Genomic DNA, 13,030 nt, shown 5'->3' with positions numbered 1-13,030 from the left:
AAATGCCCCATAGCCCTGGACCAAACAATATGCATTAATCAAGAGAGTAGATCAGACATAAATATGAGTAAGTGGTGAAAGATCCCAGCAGTCTGGACCCACTAAAGGCCAGGCACCAGCCCCAGAAAACTCAAACTGTTCCCTTCCTAAGATATAAGATACTCAAAATAGAGACCCTGGTCATTTAAGAAGTTAACATATATTATGTAGTGCCTACCGTTTGTCTCCACCAAAACTAGTGACTTAAATGCTTAAATACATGTAAGAAATTCACTCAACGTTCCTCAGATAAAATAAATGTACAGTGGCCTCTGATTTAAGTGTTGCCAAGTCAAGGGCACTCTTAAGCTGCTTATACTGTAGTAAGCAGTTATTACAACTATTTACATGCAGATCATTTTAAACTGTCTGCAAAGCATAGGCTAAACATCCTCCCCACAAATTCTTTATATTTAGCAAACTCGCAGTCGTCAGATTTACACAACTAATGTCAAACAGACTAGATGATTTTGTATTTTATGTTTCATTAAGAAGTAAAGATGAAGGTTAGATTTTTAACAGGAGTAAGACTAAATAATACAGTAACTCTTAAAGACTGGTTTTTCTCTCCTCTCCTCAAGTTCCCATCTCAGTCAAGAGCATAACCATCTTCCCAATTACTCAAGTTAAAAATCTAGGACTCATCTTTGACTCTTCTGTTTGCAGGGTTTAATAAAATACTATTACTTCATCTAAGTTGCTGAAATATATATGGAACATAAATAAGCATGCTGCTAAGTCACTTCAGTCGTGTTCAACTCTGTGCGACCCACCAGGCTCCCCCACTTATATCTAAATTTATATACATATGGAATGCACCCACACATGGAATAAGACACTGCCACTAAGTATAGCGATAAACCTGTGTACTCGGGTTTCTCCAAGGACACAGAAACCCATACTCTCCTTCACCCTTCCTATGCCCATGGTCGTTCAGCTGTTGATTCTGCTGTGTCCTCCCAACAGTGTAGTTCAGGACAGTAGCAGTGCAGAGTGGGAATTCTGATGGGAGGGAGTAGACAGGGGGCAGGCAGTGTATTAATTATGGAATAAGATGCAACCAGGGAGAAGGCAGGCCAGAAAAGGACAGAGAGAGGGACTGCTTAAAAAGCAGAGGACTCCTTGCAGAGAGGCGCTGGAATGTGCAAGGTGCCACAGAGAGCAAGGAGAAGCAGCCCAGTTCACTTGTCCGTTCCTAAGTTTTGCTTAGGACAGGCCCTGGCTCCAGGAGAGGAGAGAAAGCTTTTTGCTAAGCTTCTGTTTGATCCCACAACTCTGCCTAGTAGCAGAATTCTAGGTCCCGGGTACCTTATAGGAAAATGAAGTCCTCTCTACTAGTCTAGGAATAAAACCACCATTTACTTACCCCAGTGCCTGGCACACAGCAGACACAGAATCAGTGTTTACTGGACAAATAACACTTCGGAAAAGCTCCAAGCTGTCCAGCCTCACTTTCCCTGCCGCTCTTGGTAGCATTCGCACTCTGGCTGAACTCACCGCTCACCATCTCCACGCCCACACGTCCCTCCTCGTGAGATGCCTTCTTCCTTACCGACTCACAGCCAAGTTTAAATGTCATCTCTTCCATGAAGCTCTCTCGAGCCCTTCAATCAGTAACAGTCCCTGACTCTGAGAACCCTTTATCTGTCCCACTTTTTATAACACTTACTTTTAGAGTAATTCCGTACATATCTTGTATCTTCCATTAAATAAAAGCCTGCCTTGAGAGGAATGACATGATTCATTTTTCTGTTTCCTAAGACCACGCGTATTTTTGGTTACATACATAATTCACAAGACCCTGTGCAATGAAGGTTTTTTTCACTGTATATAAATATTGTTTTACTAATTAATAATTTACCACCGTAATTCACGTTGACGACTGTGATGACCACACAGGTTCAGATTCTAGTCTGGTTTCTGAACACACTGCCAGGCACACTGATGCCTGAATCCCATCCTGTGTCAGACACACACTGACTTACTGTGACCACAGTTGTACTCACCTCACTTGCTAAGGCAAAAGTTCCCCAGTGAATTGCCACAGACTTCTTTGCCTGAACATCAGTGTGAATCTTTACAGCCTCTTCTGGGTCTACATGCTGGTACTTCATAAACCACCTTAGAAAATGGTAATTTATTAAATATGGCCTTTGAAATATACACTAAATTCTAATTACTGCTTCATCAACCTTTAAGATTCTACACAGGAGTTAAGTCACAGTAGTCAAAACCATCTCCCTCAGACCACTAAAATATTTTTTGTATAAACTGCTATACAGTAGGTAAGTCTCAAGCAAAACTCCCCTTTGACTACTAAGATTTTGTTCCACATGTATTTTCATTTTACTGAGGATTTATTCTGAAGAAATGTCTTATCTTAAAAAGATATCTTGCAGTCTTGGTATTAATCAAAGAAGTGGAATAATGGGTAACAAATTAAAAATCAAAACTTCAGTTGCAAAATAACCTGAATAACTTACAGAAACCATTTTTAACATGCTAAAGTGAACAGCAAACAAAAATTACTGTATAATTTGTAATGTCAGGAGCAAAAATAAATCCAGTTACTAATCAAGGATTTAATTAAACATCATACAACCAAAGATGAAGTGTGTGGCTTGGTAAGTAAAAAGGGGACTTCGGGGGACTGGACAGAGTGTAGAAATGCTGACTGGCTGCCTCACACCTGGGAAGAGCAGAGCTCTGGAGACACGGGGCCTGGGCATGAACCCTGGCTCTATCGATTCCTGGGAATGCCTTGGCAGCCACTTCAAATTCTCCAGCTTGCATTTTCCTTGTCTGTGAAATAGTAGCTATTCCCACTTCACAGAGGGGTTGTGAGCATTAAACAAGACAGAGTTTATTCAAAGCATCAAATACAGCACCGACTTAGTTGACAAAACCATCACTTTCAGGACGAAGAATTATTTCTGATAAGTAAAATGTACTATCTATAAGTAAATCCGTTGCTTTCCCAGGCACCACTTTAGAAAAACAACAGTGTCTTCACATTATTTATATCCTGGGTCTGCTACTGTCAGCTGATGCTGCAGTTCAAACTAAGCAATCTGGCTCCAGCAGGGAGCTGCTCTGGTTTTTAGAGACATTATGGAAGAGCCAGTCTATCTGCAGCAGCACAAGGGGTGTTCTCGATGGTGAGGAGCTGCAGGGCTCAGGCCAGAGCCCTGTGTTCTGCTCAGCAGAGGAGAGAAGCACTTGCTCTGCTGTATCTCCTGACTCTCAGAAGTCAGGGCAGGCTGAAGACAGTCCCTACTGGTTCTACTGTAGAAATCAGGTGTTTCTACTGATTTTCTGAAACTTGTACTTCAAAAAAATACACACACTCCTTTCTACCTTCATGTCTGTCTGAAATAAATTTAAAATGTTCACTCTGGTATAAAAATTAAAAACGTAAAATCCTACCTGACTTGGATAGGAAACTTGATGACAGGGGATCCCAGATGTAAGGATGAAAACATTCTAAGATCACTGAAAATCATCTTGGGTGTAATCGTCTTGCATTTATAGACTACTTTGAAATGTCGCTGATAACATTATTTCTAAAACTTTAGTACTGACCAGATAGCTGGATTGCAGAGTAGAGGCTACCATGATTTAATTATTTAGAGCAAATACTGTCCCCTCCCCGATCCTTCTCCCATCTTAGGAACAAGACAACTACAGTACAAGCAGGAGGGGGAATTATATGAGTGCATTTGTGTACTTAGGCCGTACACATTGTATCATCACCTATATATAGGACATATGTATCTTGCTACATATGAAAACTTATTTTCACAGTTACATATAAGAAGTATTCTAATATACTAAGAAGATATATTGAATAAGGATCAATACCATATAAAACTGATGTGTAAACAGGTTGATAGTCTGAGAGATTTCATAGAATTCAGAAGTGTGTGGAAAAGGGAAATTCTGGCAGTGTTACTGGTTCATAATAGTTTTTAATAAGGTAAAACTATCTAGTTCCTTAAATGAAGAAACTAGGGGGAAAAGGGAGAAATAATGGTTTCGATGAACTTAAAAAAAAGTTTTAAGTATAACAAAATCAGGACAAATGATCAGATTCGCTCAGTTCATCTGTGTCAGTGTTCTTCTCTTTGTAGGACAGCCTAAATAAAATGCCATCCCACATACCATTCTGTCTGCATACATGACCCACACATGCACCTTAGAAAATAAAACATTTTCAAAATTAGCCCTTATCTCATTATTTTCAGTGTTTATTTTCTCTTCATGTGTACATATCAACCATAGTCCCCTGAAATCTAACCAAGTTCTTTGAAATCACTTCTTGTTTTCTTTAAATAGTGTTAAGGAAAAGATAGGCAGTGGATGGGTCTCAAATGCTAGGGAGACCTTTATCTGCTCTGAAGTCAGGTGATGAGCGCAGAGGTTGGAAGGCCAGTGAAGCCATCAGTCGTGAAACTGTGTCTTGACCCGACTGACTTCACTGCTGACTGAAGTGAGACCATCGCCAGGGAAGGATGCTAAAGGCCAAATCCTTGCTTTTTTGGCTCTCAACACAGGGCAGGGAATGGGGGCAGTCCAGTCATGGAGCAAAAGGTGGTTCTTTCTACAAGGAGAGTACCTTCCATGTGAAAGGTAAAGCTGGGGTCAGATTTGATTATCGGCTGATGGGTTTAACTTTAGTTGGAATAGTACATGAACTTTGTGCTAGGTATAGTAATTCTTTAAACTGTGGTGTTTTTCTTGGCAATATAATTTCTCATTTTGAATAATTTAACTGATATGACTAATTAAAATGTTCTAAAACTGAGTCTGACGCACAAGCCCCTACCCAATGTATAACAAAGACCACCCATAAAATCACAAATTACATGTATCGTGACTACTTTGAGCCCAGTTGATTTACCATTTAGCAGGACTGCTTTCTCTGGACATCTACATACCTTGGTTCATACGCTCCAATGGGAATAGCTGCAAGGTCAAAAGGGCCAAATCTTTTTCCTATCTCTTCAAAAGCAGAGCAATAACCAGTATCTCCTGCAAAAAAAAATCGGTTCCAAGGCCCCAAGACAGACCAGCTGCCCCAGAGAACCTTGTTGTCATCCATCAGAGTCCTTTTACACCAGTGCTGGGAAGGCGTGAACACAAAGGTGACCTTGTCATGTCCGGGGACACAGTTCTCCTCCCACCAGTCCAGCTCGATCACATTCTCACAGCCGCACTTCTGCATCCAGTCCAGGAGCCCCAAGGGCACAAACCATCTCAGCTCGTTACCGAATCGCTCATTGAGAGCGATGACAGAATTGTAGTCCAGGTGGTCGTAGTGGTTGTGGCTGACAAGGACTGCGTCTATGCGGGGCAGCTCGTCGACGCTGCACGGGGCACGACGAAACCGCTTGGGACCCACGCGCTGGGATGGGGAGGCCCGAGCACTGAAGATGGGGTCTGTGAGCAAGATGAGCTCGTCCATTTCCACCATCACTGTGGCATGTCCCAGCCATGTGACTCTTAAGCCAGCTTCCCTCACTCCAGCTTCTTCAGGGTCATCAATAAAATATGGCTTAAGTATCGGGAGTTCTTTATCAAGCTATGTGTACAAAGAAAGGCAGCAGTTAATTTAAAAACAAACAAGGTATATATCATGATGAGCACATTTTGACCTAAATTATAGAGAGAAGGGTTATTTGAGAAGAACTGAAGTCATTTGATAAATCTTTTCTTTTGCTTTTCTACTGAAAATGCATACTTCTTTCTGAATCAGACACAGTAATCACTATACAGTAATGTAAGATCTTACTCGCAAATACAACTGACAAAGGGAAAATTAAATTGAAAACTGAGTACTGCTGACCTTACTAAATACTTGTAAAGGCTCTCTTCTGTGTGCCAGCAGCTGACTGACCTAGATGCCATTCTTTCGCTCAACGAATGCAAAACTGCCTCAGGAGGTCAGCCTCTAGACATAGTCAAGAAAACCTTTGACGACATAAGTGCAGATCCTGGATCTCTTATGAACCTAACTTTCTGAGTACACAGAATTCAAAGCAAAAGACTGTGATCACTGCTGGACAATCACACGCAAAGATGATTCTCCTCATTTTCCTTTGAAGTTTTCTACCATTAATCAAACCAAAGTGAAACGTGGTCCTGACGTGATAAGATGATCACTTTTGGGCGTAAGCAGGTGTGAACCAGTAACTACAACAAATGTGTTAAGTACTATACCTTAGGTTATTCTACATTTAATCCTTGGGTTAAGCAACAAGAAGCTGTGTTTTAGGGTCATACATGCGTGCATGCTGTCACTTCAGTCATGTCTGACTCTTTGCGACCCTGTGGACAGTAGCCCGCCAGGCTCCTCTGTCCATGGGATTCTCCGAGCATGAATACTGGAGTGGGTTGCCATTTCCTTGTCCAGGGGATCTCTCCAACCCAGGGACTGAACCCGCATGTCCAGCAGCTCCTGCATTGCAGATGAGTTCTTTACTGCTGAGCCGCCAGGGGAGCTCGTTTTAGGGTCATATTCCTGGGTTCTATAAAACTTTCACAAACTGCGCTTTGCTGTTCTGCCACTGAGCTGCACTGAGGTCTCTCCCAGGAAGCCACTCGTGAAACTTGCCAAGTATGTCCCATGAGGCTGTCTTTAGAACTGGGTACCCACTCAACCTCCACCCCACCTTCCCACTCACCCCAGAAACATTTCTCTCAATTCCCTGTACCAGGAAAAGCTCTTCTTTTCCAGAGCAATTTATTCATTTGATTGTCACTGGGAGAAAATTCGTGCTGCGATGTTTGCTTGGACTAGGAAGTTCAGAGTAAAGGCTGAAGCTGTGCCGTCCACGTGCAGGATGGACCAGGGCAGGACACTTCGGCAGGGAGTGATGGGAAAGGTTTCTGTCCTAACTTAATCTTGAAACTTTACTGTTCTACCCTAATGGTCCACTTCCTCTTCTGTTTATCGATCTGTCCAACCACTAGGAGAACAGTATAGAGAGTCCTTAAGAAAACTAAGAACTACCATACGACCCACCAGTCCCCCTACAGGGCATACACCCCAAGGAAACCAGAACTGAAAAAGACACGTGTACACCAGTGTTCACTGAAGCACTGTGTGTAATAGCTAGGGTGTGGGAGCGACCTAGCTGTCCTTTGAGAGATGAATGGATAAGGAATTTATGGTACACATACAAAATGGAACATTCCTCAGCTATTTAAAAAGACCATGCATTTCAGTCAGTTCTAATGAGGCGGAAGAACTTAAAGCCTATTATACAGAGTTAAGTAAGTCAGACAGAGACAGACAGACCGTATGCTAAACAGACCGTATACCATATATTCCGTATGTATGGAATCCTGAAAGACAGTACCAACGATCCTCCATACAAGGCAGCAAAGGAAACACAGATGGAAAGTAGACAGACTTCTGGACTCAGTGCAGGAAGGCAAGGCTGGGGTCATCTATTAGAGCAGCACTGAAACATACATTATAACTTGTAAAATACACGACCACTGCAGGGTAATGTGTGAAGCACGGCACGCGAAGCTGGTGCTCCGTGAAACCTGCAGGGACAGGCTGGAGCGGAAGGTGCGAGTGGGGTTCAGGATGGAGGGGACACGTATGCCTATGGCCAATTCACAATGATGTCTGGCAGAAAAAAAAAAAAAATCAGAATATTTTAAACTAATTATCCTCCAAGTAAAATGAATAAACTTTTAAAACACACAAACTAAGAGGAACACACCAGCACTCATCAGGATAGAAATGCCACTGGTAACTGCAGTGGGGGATCACCTTGGAACAGTCAAGAGTGTCCACTATTAAAAACTCTATGTTCAGTCCTAGAAAAGAGCTGGTTAAAAGGAAACACGCTAGCCATATTCTCCAAAGGGAAACCAGTAAAGCTACTAAAGGAGCACACTACGAAGGTTCTGTGAATGGTAAGCAGACCTACATTTGATCTGTATTCACACCCCTGGGCTTATATCCGAAAGAAACACTAATTAAAAAATATATATATCTATATATATATATGCATATCACATTCACTGCAACATGCTGTCCACACCTGGAAGCCAGCAACAAACTGGCCATCAGCACAGGATGGTTCAGGAAGACGGGGTACATAGAAGGGAAAATTACTCAGCCATGAAACTCAATGAAATCAGACATTTGCAACAAAAACTCTCACGACCAAAAATGAATGATAAACCATACTAGAATACCATATAACCTGCAAGTGCTATCTGACCAAAGGTACAAACACATCAATTTCTAAAGGGAAACAGACTCAACAAATGTAGAAAAGAAAATTAGGGTACCGAAAGGGAAATGCTGGGAGGAAAGAAGAAATCTATTTGGAATTAACACCTACATACTGACGGATCTAAATCAGTAAGAAACCTGGCCCAGCTGGCTGGCACAGAGAAACTTCTTCACGCTGGAATAACCTATATGGGACAAGACTCCAAAAAAGACTAGGTGTACACATCACGATATGTGAATCGAGACGCTTGTCCCCTAAAGCATACACAACAGCGTTAATCAACACTAGTCCCACATGAACGAAAAATGAAACGACAATCTACAGTGGAAAGAAGCTGACTCAATTCCCCACATGCCTGGCTCCTCAGGCCTAGTATTTCATCCCTGGAGCCTGAGCTGGCTGTAACCTAATGCTGCACAGTCACGGGGCCCAGGGAGCTGGGAGGCATGTGGTAAGAGAGTATCCCCCCTGTACCTGTCGTGCCTGGAACCTCGGGATGGGACCAGACTGTCCTGGTAAAGGAGGGTCACTAGACAAGGAAGGTAAGCAAGGGCTGGTAAAACATGACTGACTCTGGGCTGCAAGCTTTGCAGCATCACCTGGCTTCCATATATCCTGGTGCTCCAGGTCCCCACAGAAGCCGCCTTCCCTGGAGACCCAAGCCCAGGAGATAGAGAACTCAGCCCCAATCCTTGGCATAAGCTGACACCTGTTCAGAGTAAAGGGTATCATTAAAAACTCTACACATATAGTAAATGCTGGGGAAGGTGTAGGGAAAAGGAATCCTCCTAGCCTTCTGCTCGGAAGGTAAACTGGTAAGAGCCACCACCGAGGACACTACGCAGGTTTCTTAAAAAACTAATTATTGCTACATTTGATCTGTAATCACACATCTGTGCTTACATCAGAATGAAACTGTAATAAGAAATTTGTTCACCTGAAGTTCCAGGCCCCAGCTGTTTATCATCAACAGATATAAGAGGAAGCCATCAAATGGATATAAAAGGGGGCACTCAGCCATGACACACAGTGAAGTAAGCACAGGTGAACAGTGGACAGGGAAGCACTCACACAACCAGCAGCAAGTCAGAAAAAGAGCACTAGCATACGCGGTCACCCCAAGAAGAACCTAAAACCTTACACAAAAACACCAATTTGTAAAACAGACACAGACTCACAGGCTTAAAGAAATTTAGGGTTACCAAAGGGGAAAGCTGGGAGAGAGAAATAACCTTGCAGTTGGGATGAACATCTGTACACTGACAGGTATAAAATAGGGAAAAAAATCTGGATCTACTGTCTAGCACAGGGAACTCTTCCCAACACTGTGGAGTAACTTACATGAGACAACAGTCTGATAAAGACTAGATGTACACCTCAGTGAACTGAATCAAGCTGCTTCACACCCAAAACAAACGTAGCAGTGTTAATCAACTCTATTCCAACATTAACTAAAAAACGACAATCTAAAAGGGAAAGAAAGTTAAGTCGCTCAGTCATGTGTGACTCTTTGTGACCCCATGGACTGTCGCCCGCCAGGCTCCTCCATCCATGGGGTTCTCCAGGCAAGAATACTGGAATGCATTGCCATTTCCTTTTCCAGGGGATCTTCCCAACCCAGGGATCAAACCCAGGTCTTCCACGCTGCAGGCAGACTCGACCATCTGAGTCACCAGGGAATCTCAAAAGGGAAAAAAGCTGACTTTATTCCCCACATGGCTGGCTGCTTGGGGCTGGTATTTCATCCCTGGTATCTGAAGCTGGATCCTAAGGCAGGACTCATGGGGCTCAGGGAGCTGGAAAGGGTGCACCAAGAAAGCAACCCCCTTGGACCTGTGGTGCCGGGAAACTCGGGCTGGGACCAGACTGTCTTGATGCAGGAGGGCCATCCAACAAGTAAGCTAAAAGCTAAGTGCATGGAAAACAAGTCAGACCCCCTGGGATGCAAGAGCTTTGAAAAGTCAGCTAGATTCTACGTCTCCTGGTGCTCGGGGACCACACCTCTGGTCTCCTTCCTTGGAGACCCCACCACAGAGGACAGCAACCTCAGCACCCATCCTTGACATAAGCTGAGATGTGTCCCAGGGTTAAGGGTAAGGGGTGGAAGAATTGAGACAGCATCTCTTCTGGCACCCGGGGTTCCCAGGAACAACCCAGGAGCAGGTCTCACCCTGGTCGTCTTGTTCCCTGTAGAACTAGTGCCTGGAATGAGCAAATACTGCTGCCTGGTAACAACAACTGGGAAACTAGTGCTGAGGTGAATTGCCGCATAAGACCTGCGGAGCTTTTCATGAAACCTCCCCTAGAGAAATGTACTGGTAGGTAATGACAAGAAAACACAATAGAGGGTGAATTTCAGGATATGCAGTGAGGTAAATTTCAGTCACAACGTTCTATTGGGAGGTGGGGGGGGAAGCCTAGGAGCACCTCCACAGCTCATTAGTAGAGAAATGCAAATTCTAACTACAAGATTATGGACGTTCCTTAAAAAATAATTAGAGCTAAATTATCTGTAATCCCATTCCTGGGCACATACCTGAAAGAAACTATAAAAATGTCTACACCTGAAAATTCACTGCAACACGACTTCAATACCCCAGACTTGGAAGTCAAGACCAAACTGTCCATCACCAAAGAGATGCATAAGGAAGGCAGGGTGCATACATACAAGGGAATATTACTCAGCCATGAAACAGAATGAATCAGACCATTTACAATGACAGTGATGCATCTGGAAAAGATCATTCTATGAGAAGCAAGTCAGATAAGGACCAATAGCATATGAAAGCACCTCCACGACCCATCTAAAAACTGATACAAATCCATCAATTTGTAAAACAGACTCACATCTCAGTATTTCTGAATCAAGGTGCTTCACACCTAAAACAAACAGAACCATATTAATCAACTCTACTTCAACACGGGAACCCCATGAACAGCATGAAAAGGCAAAAAGATATGACACTGAAAGATGAGCCCCCCCAGCCACCGCCGGGTCAGCAAGTGTCCAATATGCTACTGGGGAAGAGCGGAGAAGTAGCTCCAGAAAGAATGAAGAGGCTGAGCCAAAGTAGAAACGATGCCCAGTTGTGGATGTGTCTGGTGGTGAAAGTAAAGTCGAATGCTGTTAAGAACAATATTGCACAGGAACCTAGAATGTCAGGTCCATGAATCAAGGTAAATTGGAAGTGGTCAAACAGCAGATGGCAAGAGTGAACATTGACATTTTAGGAATCAGTGAACTAAAATGGACTGGAATGGGCGAATTTAATTCAGATGACCGTTATATCTACTATCGTGGGCAAAAATCCCTTAGAAGAAATGAAGTAGCCCTCATAGTCAACAAGAGTCCTGAAAGCAGTACTTGGGTGCAGTCTCAAAAATGACAGAATGATCTTGGTTCGTTTCCAAGGCAAACCACTCAACATCACAGTAATCCAAGTCTATACCCCAACTATGGATGCCGAAGAAGCTGAAGTTGAACAGTTCTATGAAGACCTACAAGACCTTCCGGAACTAACACCAAAAAAAGATGTCCTTTTCATCAGAAGAGACTGGAATGCAAAAGCAGGAAGTCAAAAGGTACCTGGAGTAACAGGCAAGTTTAGCCTTGGAGTACTAAATGAAGCAGGGCAAAGGGTAACAGTTTGCCAAGAGAACACACTGGTCATAGCAAATACCCTCTTCCAACAACACAAGAGATGACTCAACACATGGATATCACCATATGGTCAATACCAAAATCTGATTATACTCTTTGCAGCCAAAGGTGAAGAACATTTATACAGTCAGCAAAAACAAGCCCTGAAATAATTGTGGCTCAGATCATGAGCTCTTTATTGCAAAATTCAGACTTAAACTGAAGAAAGGAGGGAAAACCACTAGGGCTTCAGGTATCACCTAAATCAAATCCCTTATGATTACACAGTGGAAGTGACCAACAGATTTAAGGGATTAGATCTGGTAGACAGACTGCCTGAAGAACTATGGGCAGAGGTTCGTAACACTGTACAGGAGGCAGTGACACAAACCATGCCCAAGAAAAACATTGCAATAAAGCAAAATGCTTGTCTGAGGAGGCCTTACAAATAGCTGAGCAAAGAAGAGAAGTGACAGGCAAAGGGGAACGGGAAACATACACCCAACTAAGAATAGCAAAGAGAGGTAAGAAAGTGTTCTTAAGAGAACAATGCAAAGAAATAGAGGAAAACAATAGAATGGGAAAGACTAGCGATCTCTTCCGGAGAAGGCAATGGCATCCCACTCCAGTACTCTTGCCTGGAAAATCCCATGGGTGGAGGAGCCTGGAAGGCTGCAATCCATGGGGTCGCTAAGGGTTGGACACGACTGAGAGTCTTCACTTTTCACTTTCATGCATTGGAGAAGGAAATGGCAACCCACTCCAGTGTTCTTGCCTGGAGAATCCCAGGGATGGGGGAGCCTGGTGGGCTGACGTCTATGGGGTCGCACAGAGTTGGACACAACTGAAGCGACTTAGCAGCAGCAGCAGCAGCAGCAGCAGCGATCTCTTCAAGAAAATTAGAGATACCAAGGAACATTTCATGCAAAGATGGGCACAATAAAAGACAGAAATGGTATAGACCTAACAGAAGCAGAAGAGTAAGGGGTTGGGAAGAATACACAGAAGAACTGTACAAAAAAGATCTTAATGACCTGGATAACCATGATAGTGCAGTCACTTAGAGCCAGACATCATGGAGTGTGAAATCAAA

General features: G+C 43.2%; 1 protein-coding gene across 2 annotated transcripts in view; it reads right to left on the bottom strand.

Annotated features, from left to right (window-relative positions):
* The window catches only part of NAPEPLD (N-acyl phosphatidylethanolamine phospholipase D), a 57,366-nt gene that overhangs the window by 5,347 nt on the left and 38,989 nt on the right, over positions 1–13,030 (bottom strand). For both annotated transcript variants that reach the window (XM_013963249.2, XM_005679103.3), the window contains exons 3-4: positions 4,977–5,620; positions 2,046–2,160 (exon numbers count right to left, since the gene is read on the bottom strand). In XM_013963249.2, coding sequence (XP_013818703.2) covers positions 2,046–2,160; positions 4,977–5,620 — 759 coding nt within the window. The remainder of the gene's footprint in view (positions 1–2,045; positions 2,161–4,976; positions 5,621–13,030) is intronic.

Source organism: Capra hircus, chromosome 4 (genome assembly GCF_001704415.2).
Source record: "Capra hircus breed San Clemente chromosome 4, ASM170441v1, whole genome shotgun sequence".
NCBI classification, from domain to species: Eukaryota; Metazoa; Chordata; class Mammalia; order Artiodactyla; family Bovidae; genus Capra; species Capra hircus.
Note: the sequence above shows the minus strand (reverse complement) of the source record. Positions and strands in the feature narration are given on the sequence as shown.